General features: G+C 38.2%; 1 protein-coding gene across 8 annotated transcripts in view; it reads left to right on the top strand.

Annotated features, from left to right (window-relative positions):
* Mta3 (metastasis associated 1 family member 3) overlaps positions 1–9,859 on the top strand; it is a 214,369-nt gene that overhangs the window by 123,953 nt on the left and 80,557 nt on the right. For all 8 annotated transcript variants that reach the window (XM_010621509.2, XM_010621506.2, XM_010621508.2 and 5 more), the window contains exons 5-6: positions 4,509–4,572; positions 8,499–8,616. In XM_010621509.2, coding sequence (XP_010619811.1) covers positions 4,509–4,572; positions 8,499–8,616 — 182 coding nt within the window. The remainder of the gene's footprint in view (positions 1–4,508; positions 4,573–8,498; positions 8,617–9,859) is intronic.

Here is a 9,859-nt window from a genome sequence, read left to right on the forward strand (position 1 = left end):
TTTTTTGGTAGGAGATCAAACTTGGGTCCTTGTGCTTGCAAGGCAAGTGGCAATATCACTGAGCTAAATCCCTGGCCCGTTTTTCTTTTTTTGAGACAAGGTGTCACTATGTAGTGTAGTCTGCTGTGGAACTCACTATGTAGTCCAGGCTGGACTTGAACTCACAGTGATCCTCTTGCCTCAACCTTCTGAGTGCTGGGATTACAGGTGTATGCCTCCATACCCTGCTAAAATAAAAAATTTTTACTGTTTACATGTCTGAAAATATTTTCCATACTCAGCTAGTGATTTTTTTTGGCATATAATTCTGGTTTGGAAATAATTACTTCACAATTTGACTCTTCCCTTTTATCTGTTTTAAAAAGTGTTTCTGGATTAAGGGAGGGCAGGAACAAGGGAAAAAATGAGAACCAAGACGTGTCATGTAAAGGTACAAGATCCCAGTAATGAATGTAACTGTACTGTATACCTAAAATGTACCAATACACTCAGTGAGAAAAAAAATAGGGATAAACAATAAACCAAATGAGCAAAATAAATTTGAATTATGATATTACAAATAAAATGCATGTAATATGTGGGGAAAAAAGTTTCTGTTGATACGTTTTCAGAAAGCATTTTGGATCTTTGAACTTAATCCCTGTTTTGTTTGGTTGTTCATTGTATTCATATTAGATGCTGGATAAAACTATTCACTAAATCTCCAGTAATAAAGTATAGTATTCTAAGACTGTCAGAATCCTGAGTTATGGCAAATGTAAAGCTCAAAACCAATGAGAAAAATGCTTTGTTTTCTCTCTGTGTGTATGCCTCTTCTCACCCCTCCTCTTACAGTGGTGCTGGGCATTGAACCCAGAACCCTAGCACCGAGCTGCCTCTTCAGCCCTTTTCATTTTTTATCTCAAGACAAAGTCTTGCTAAATTGCAAGTTGCCCAGGTTGGGCTCGGACATTAGTAGGAGTCAGTAAGTCTGGTAAAGCATAAAAATTTGCATTTTCTATGTTAGTTTTGAACAGTTCTGCAAACTTCAGGTGTATGAAGCAAGGAGAAGTAGCCATAAATTTAAACTCCTTCCTCTTTTGATTTAAAAAAAAATTTGGGGGGTATTTTTGTTTGTTCGTTTGTTTTGACCCTGGGCATTGAACTCAGAGTCTTCACACTGAACTACGTCTCCAGTTTATTTTATTTTTCTTTGAGACAGGATCTTGCTACCTAGGCCAGTTTTAAACTTTAATATGTAACCCAGGCTGGCCTCCTATCTCTCAGCCTCCTGAGTGCTGGGATTACACATGTGTACCACCATACCCATCTCTCTTCTTTGTTTTTTGTTTTTGTTTTTGTTTTGTTTTGTTTTGTTTTGTTCCAGGGTTTGAATTCAGGACCTTGTACTTGCCATGCAGGCATGGCACTGAGTTAAATCCCTGGCACTTTTTTTTTGGTTTAAAAATTCTTAAAAAAAAAAAAAAAATATATATAAAATCATGGTCTTACACTTGTGAGGCAGGCTTAGTGCCACTGAGCTACATCCTCGGCTCCTCTCCTATTTTTTGACAGAGTCGTTAAATCACTAACTTGACCAGGCTGGGCTTGAACTTTCTATCCTCTTGCTTCAGGCTTCCAGAGTGTGGGGACCTTCTTTCCCTAAAAATAAGACCTAGCTGGAAAATAATCCTCATAATCATCTTTGAAAACTAGTGATCAAAAATGCCAGCCCCAACCAACCTATCCTTGCCTTAACTGCTGTCACTATTCTCTTGTGCAGTGGCAGGCAACTCTGTAAGGCCAAAAGCATAGGCTGAATGGGGTTGGCATTTTTTTTTTTTTTGAGACAGGGTCTCACTGTGTGTTTCAGGCTGGCCTTGAAGTCACTGTGTGCCCAGGCTGGCATCAAACTCATGATGATCCTCCTGACTCAGCCTTCCGAGTGGTAGGATTACAGACAAGACCACCATGACTGACCATGGGTGCTGAATTAAAAAAAAAAAAAAAATGTTATTTTGACTTTTCTTTTTTTTTTGCAGGGTGGTGGTGAGGTACCAGGGATCGAACTCAGGACAGTGAGGCTGAAAGGCAGGCAGCACCACCACGAAATCCCTGGCCCTAATATTTTTTGATCTCTTATTTTCAAGGATAATTATTTATTTGCTAGGTCTTATTTTCAGGTAGATAGGAGTTTGTTGCCATAATGGCTCCTTTTTTTCTTGTACTGGGGATCGAATTCTGGATCTTGCGCTTGCGAGGCAGGCACAGAACCACTGAGCTAAATCTCTGGCCTTCCCACTTACTTTTTAAAGTTTTATTTGTTTTTTGATTGCTAAGGATTGAACTCAAGATCTTGTGTGTGCCAAGCATGTACTGAACTACCAGGCTACATCTCCAGGCCTGTAAACACAGTTTTAAAATACGTTTTTTGAGTCTAGGATTATTTTGAAGGTAGTTTTAAACAAGTAGCAGATTCCATGCTGATTAGCCCCCTTTGTTCAACATGCACCATGTTTGTCATAAATATGTATGCAAAGTTCTCTACAAAGTCTCTGAAACAGTGCAGTTCAAAAAACTTGCTGGGAGTGAGGGGAATGTGTATTTTTCTGTGGCAATTGTATACTTCTTTGTGGTTTCTTGTAGAAAACAGAGTGAATGACTATATGGGCCTGGGATAATCTTGCTTTGCATTAAGGTGTGATGTAGATTACATTGTGTTTGGGTATCTTTATTTCTTAAGAATTGAAATATTGTGAAAGAGACACAGGTTCATTGCTTCAGACTCAGTATAAATTGTTTAGGTTATATTCTCAGGATTTGATAATGGTTCCATAGGTTGGGTTAGATTCAATTTTTTTAAAGTCTATGAGCCAAGATTTGTTAGGCATAACAGAAGCCAGTGCTTTAAATCTCTTTTTAAACCATTTTTATCAACAAGTTTTGGCATGGTAGTGCATGTGTTCATTACATATTCATATTTACTTCATAAGATAATTCTGACTCAAATTGCTTACTTTGTTAGCAGTTAGTATATTAACATGAAAAACTTAGTGTTAGATTATTTTAATTTGGGAAAAATAAAATATAGCCACCTTAGAGAAATTTAAAAACTCAAATCACTTGTTATCCTTTCATCTTTGCTTATGAGCTGCAGACCCCAAATCAACTTGTGTTTTAGATTGGCTAGGTATCCTTCTTCTCGCTTTGTAATCTTAGGCTGTGAATGAAACAATGAAACCAATATCTAAAAGCTGAATAATTTGTCAAAATTTCCCTGCTAAATTTGGAATCAACAGTGACATTTTCAAGCTGGTGAGAATAATTTTGAAAGTACTTATGTTAAGTCCTCTCACCTGGATAACAGGTTCCTTTTCGAAGTCTCAGCAGGCCATTTAACATGGATTGACAACCAAAAAAAAAAAAAAAAGCCTGGTGTGGTGGTGCACCCCTTTAATCCCAGCACTCTGGAAGCTAAGACAGGAGGATTGCTATGAGTTCGAGACCGACCTGGACTACATAGTGAGACCCTGTCCCACCACCCCCCCAAAATGGATTGGCATTTGTGGAATCCACTGAAGGCTATGGTCGGAGGTAAATGCTCCTCAAGGCCCATGAATTTGAAGACCTTTATTTTGCCCCTTGTTGTATAGCAGTTCCCTTTGTTTAAATTTAGCTAGTTTTTAGAATGGTTTTGGTAAAGGTAGGTTATTAACATCATGATACATATATTATTTTTCAGTTCTCATATACATTCATTGCTTAAGAATTAAAAAAAACTTCTGTTCTTTGTCGTTTTGAGTTAGGGTCTCACTGTGTATGTAGTTCAGCCTGGCCTTGAATGCACTTAGGCAGCCCGTTCTGGCCTAGAACTCACAGTAAATTTCCTTCCTCAGCCTCTGCAATGCTGGGATCACAGGTGTGTGCTACTGAGCCTGGCTGAAAATTGAATTTTATTTTAGGTGCAGTTTGTATGATGTCTTTGTTCGAGGAGCCCCTGCATAAAATTATCTGGTAGTACTTTGAAATTGAGACCGGGGAACACTGAACCACACCCTTAGCCCTTATTATTATTTGGAGAGAAGGTCTAGCTGAGTTGCCCAGCCTGGCCTCAAGTTGAGATCCTCCTGCTTCAGCCTCCCAATTAACTGGAATTACAGGAATCCAACCTCTCACATGGCTTTCGTGATACCTGTTTATGGATTCGGAAACAATCTGAAGGTCACACTATCCTCCTTTTATTCCCTTCAGTTAGAATTTACCTATTCAAATGTATGTTGTATGGGTTTCCTACTCCCCTCCATTCCTTCCCCAGGCTGGCCTCTCTCTAATTGCCTTCCAAGATGGCTTTGTTTCACAGGTAACCAAACACCAGAGTTATTAAGCAGGTTTGAATAGTTGAAATATGTACATGTAAGTATATTCTTGACTGCCATCTAGTTTTTAACCTACAATTTGAATATTAACTTTTTATATTCCGTCTTGTGAAGGCAAGAGATTACATTGTTCATATTTTTCTCTTTCAACAGGGGAAAATGCAGTGTTGCCCTTTTGAATGAGACAGAATCCGTGTTGTCATATCTTGATAAAGAGGTAATTCACAACCATTCTTATTTGTTTTTCTGTTATTGAAGCAGATGCCTCTGCATTTATTGCCTTTTGTACTAAGGTATTACGCTATTATAGAAGTGTTGTAATAAAGGTGTAGTGACTAGAATGAGTTTTGGTAATTTTGTTTTCCTGGCTAAGTGAGGTAAGAGCAAAACTTTTTCAGTCACCAATTAAAGGGTTTATAAACTATAGCACGACTTAGATAAGTACTTTTGGCCTCATGAAATGAGTGCCTTATCACTATGCTTGCTCTCCACCCCCCTCTTGGTATGGCACTATGGATTGAACCCGGGGCATTCCATCATTGAGCTATATCTGCTGACTTTTTTTATTTTGAGACAGGGTCTCACTAAATTGCCCACTCTGGTCTCAAATGACTTGTGATTCTCTTGCATCAGTCTCCCAAGTGTCTAGTATATAAGTGCGGGCTACTGCATCCAGTTTTATTTTTCTATTAAAAAAACAAATGGCTTTTGCCTGGCATGGTGGCATACCTGTAATACTAGCACTGGGGAGGCTGAGTCAGGAGGGTCACTGTGAGTTCCTGGCCAGATTGAGCCACCTAGTGTGTTGAAGGCCACCCTGGACTGTATCAGAAGACCCTAACTCTGAAAAGGGGTTGGGGGTTTCTCTTTTAGACTTTTTCAAGAAGAGATTTTGCCATTGATGATCTACTCTCTTTCCGGAATCCTAATGAAGTTTGTCAGTGAAAAATGCTTCTTCCCCAAATTTCAACAAGAAATGTGTTTAACAAGTTGTTTAGACTTCATTGGAGGGAGGACATTCTTTATAAACAGGACATTCCACTTTATGTGTATTTTTAGACAGTCTTTAAAACAGTATCATTTGAAGTTGGGCGTGGTGGCACACACCTGTAATCCCAGCAGTTGGGAGGCTGAGGCAGGAGGATCGCTGTGAGTTCGAGACCAGTTTGGGCTCCATAGTGAGTTCCATCCAGGTCAGTCTCAACTACATAGTGAGACCCTGTCTCAAAAAAACAAACAGAAAAACTAAAACAATATCATTTGTATTATGAAAATAGTGTTTAGTATTTAGTATTTATTTTAGTATTTATTTATTTATTTATTCATCCCCCCCCCCTTTGAGGGACAAGAACCAGGCAAGTGCTTTACCCGCTGAGCTATTCCCCAAAGTCTTTATTGTATTTTTTCTTTTAAACAATTAGGTATATATATTTACTTCTAAAATATTATTTATTACTATAGCAAATTAAGAAAGCAGCAGAAAAGCTTTGATACACATGCTGGAGTTACTTAATATAAAATTTTAAAAACATATAAGGTGCCTAAACAGTAGTCTTTTAACTTAGGCTTTGAAATTTAGAAAGGTAGATTTTTATCGTGTATGTATAATAGTGATTGATGTGATAATATTTAGAAATTGATATTGGTTCACCGAAGTAGAAATTAAAATGGCAAAATAGTCAGTGTGTTTCAGTGAATTTTATTGGTGTATCTGACTAAGAGAAATGAATGTATAAAAAGAAGATTGAGGGCCCGGGATTTAGCTCAGTGTTGCTGCTGCCTGCCTGCCTTAAGCACAGGTCCCAAGTTTGATCCTTAATCAAAAGGAGATTGAGGGCTTGGGTTGTAGCTCTGTGGTACAACACTTGTGTACCATGCAGGAGCCCCCCTATATTCAGGCCCCAGTACTGGGGAAAAACAAAATTTTTTCTTTTTAATTTCTTCTATATGGTAAGTATTTTAATTGATGGAAATTAGTAAAGATCTGTAGAATTTCACCCCTATCCAATTGATTTTTTTTTTTTTTTTTTAAATCTGGGGATTGAACTCAGGACCTTGCACTTGCAAGGCAGGCACTGGCACCACTGAGCTAAATCCCCAGCCCTCCACTTGATTTTTTTAACCATTTAGTTCTTTATCAGGCTTTGGAGAATAGGAACTGACCTCATTGTATTTTAGAAAACAATCTATGGGTGTAGGTCTTTTTCTCCCCACCCCAACCCCCCATACTGGGTATCAAACTCAGGACTTTGTGTTTGCCAGGCAGGCGCGGTGCCACTTACCTACATCCCTGGCCCAGGGTCTCTGTCTTTGCAGGAGATGAAGATTAGGAAAAGGAAATGCATTTAACGATATACTTTATTTAAGTTGAAAAGCACTTGGTGTGATTTAGTTTTGCTAAACTGTTTATTACATGACCATCCTATTATTGAAATTGGAATATTTGAGGTTGGTAACACAAAGAACAAATTTGTAATCATTGTCTTTTACTTGTAACTCTCTGTTCTTGAAATTCACACATCACTTCTAGAAGGTTAGGGCAGGAGCATCACAATTTTGGGCCTTGCCTGGGCATCTTAGTGCCTTAGGTAGACTCAGACTCCAAGAAAAGGGGGTGAGATTGTAGATCAGTATGATGGCCCTTGGACCCCACAACAGACCCACTCTTTTTTTTGCTCTTTGTAACTTCTATGGTGAACTAAACATAGCTAAGAATTGTAAGCATACATTTGACCCTAAGTAATGGTTTGTGTGGTTTTTATTTTTTTTGGTTTTTTGAGACAGGCTCTCTCAAACTCAAAGTGATGCTTCTGCCTTAGCCTCCCGAGTGCTGGGATACAAGCGTGCACCACCACGCCCGGCCTAAGTAATGGTTTTGCTTCTTTTTTTTATGGATTATGGCAAGGTCCCTTTTAAAATTGGAGTATCATGTTCATAAATTTTACTGATTAAAAGTGACCTGAAATAATTCTGCTTTAAAATCTAATGGTGAGCCAGTGACAAAATCTTCAGTTCCTGAGTAATAAATATTCTTTGTTGCTGATGTCTATAAAACAAAACAGCCAACAAAACCTGACTACATAATGGTCATCCTCTCTGTTAAGGATGGTTTGTATATTCATGCATATGTTTTTTCCTCATTATTTTTAAGATATGGATAAATGTCACATTTTTGTCTCCTTTTTAGCAGTTGTTTAATCTTTTCTCCTGACAGTGACCCATTGTTAAAATACTGTACAGAGTTTCTCATTGGATGGAATAACTTTATTCCTTCCTCCTTATTACAGTATGTAAGCCTAAAAGGAGAGAGACCCTTGTAGTCTGACGGCTTGCTTGGCTGGTCTTGGTGATGTGTTGATGGTAGGGGTAGGCCCTTCTGGGGTAGAATGCAGAGTTTTTTGATAGATGATTTCTGGATTCTGATAGGAAGCAGAAGATAGGACTTTGTTGGTTCATATGCCAGTGGCTCTGTTGAATTCATCAAAAGTCTGGTGGCCAGGTGATTTGTAGCCACTCGGCTCAGTACTTCTAGGGCATTTGATGTTTTTAAGGGATCATTGGAGTATATGAGATAATGTGGTTGGTTATTTATGTTTAGTGCCTCTACACACATTGTGTGCTTTAAAATGGGAAGGATTTGGGTTACAATTAATATTTAATTAAATATCTACAGTGATATTGATAGATTGAAGGTTCAACTCTTACAAAGTAACAGTGTCATTTTTGTGCCTTTGAAATTTTTGAAAAAAATGTGCGAGGGTAAAGAGTAAAAGTGTCTGTTATCCCTGAAGGGATCCCTGCTATTTGGTGAGGATTTTATTTGATTAGGAGATAGAATACTTGATTTTAGGGCTTTTTTCCCTTCAAGTAGTTTACTCTGTTAGCTATTCAAAACTCTGTTTTAGAGCAGTTAATGATTTTCTTTCAAACTGAAACAAATAATAAAACTTCATAGTCTCTTATTTAAAGCTATTTCTTTTGGCTTTAACATTATTTTACATGACAGTAACACCATACTTTCCTTAAAGATTTCTGAATTTACTCACCACTCTCAAGTTCATGCTTTCATTATTGTGACATTTTATTGCTTTATAGAAAGTAGAAGAAATTGTTTACCTAGGTATTCTCTGTCATTTTTTTCAGGATACCTTTTTCTACTCATTGGTCTATGACCCCTCAGTGAAGACTTTATTAGCTGACAAAGGTGAAATCAGAGTGGGTCCTAGATACCAAGCAGACATTCCAGAAATGCTCCTAGAAGGTATGTTTTTCTCTTGGCTTTCAACTCCTGTGAAAACCCACATTTTTTATTTCAAAAATTACTCTTTTCCTGTTATAGAAAAAGTAGGAACTTTCAGGGTAGAGTTTAATAGTTAAAGCCTTTCTAATTTTAGAAACATAATATATAGCTTTGGATGCTGGGTGTGATGGCGCACTCCTGTAATCCCAGCACTCAGGAGGCTGAGGCAGGAGGATTGCTGTGAGTTGGAGACTAGCCTAGGCTACATAGTGAGTTCCAGGTTGGTTTCAACTACGTAGTGAGACCCTGTCTCATCCCCCGCAAAAAAAGCTTTGGAAACATTTTATCTGATTAGTTATTTATTTATGACTTCCTATTTTTAAGTACAGCTTTAAAATTGTTATTGTTAATGTGTGTGTATTTTTTCTCCCCCCCTGTACTGGGGTCCAAATTCATGATCTTGCACTTGCAAGGCAGGCGTTATCCCACTTAGCTAAATCCCTGGCCCTTCTAACTTATGTTTTAATGTGATATACTCATGCCCTGAGATTGTTGACTCTTTTTTTTTTTTTGGTACCGGGGATCAAATTCAGGTCCTTGTGCTTGCATGTAGGCAGCAGAACCGCTGAGCTAAATCCCCAGCATGACTCTTGAATTAATGTATCCCAGGTGGCTGTGGAGTCGTGAATACTGACATTTTGGTGGGGATTTTCCTGGTCTGGGTAGTGTATATATCTGAAGAATTTAAAGATTTGCATTTTAAATACAGTTCTTAGGGAGACCTGTTTTCTTTTTCCAATTAGAACCAAATAAAATCTTTATTTTTTAATATGGACACTGCCAGTCACAGTGGCACAATTATCCCAGCTCCTTGGGAGGATGACACAGGAGGACTGAAAGTTGGAGGCCAGCCTGGGAAACTTAGTGAGAACTTGTCTCAAAAATAAAATGTAAAAAAGATGTGGCTCAATGGAAATGCCCTGGGTTCAATCCCCAGTACCTGCAAAAGCCCACAGAATATCCATTAAAAAGCAAAATACCCAGGTAAGGGAGTGTATTACATAGACAGTGAAAAGTAGTATAATACGTACCATGCTAAACCAGTGATGGATCAGTGTTCAGGGTGTTTCTTTGTTTGCACTGTGGTTTACAGTCCATGCAGGTGAGCCCATGTGCAGAGGGGAGGTGTATGTTTTGCTGTGCAGATGCTGCTTTCAGTGTTCTTATGTGTACGGTTACCTTTTTTTTTTTTTTTTTTTTTATT

Source organism: Fukomys damarensis, unplaced genomic scaffold (assembly GCF_012274545.1).
Source record: "Fukomys damarensis isolate Sample0158 unplaced genomic scaffold, DMR_v1.0_HiC HiC_scaffold_2, whole genome shotgun sequence".
NCBI classification, from domain to species: Eukaryota; Metazoa; Chordata; class Mammalia; order Rodentia; family Bathyergidae; genus Fukomys; species Fukomys damarensis.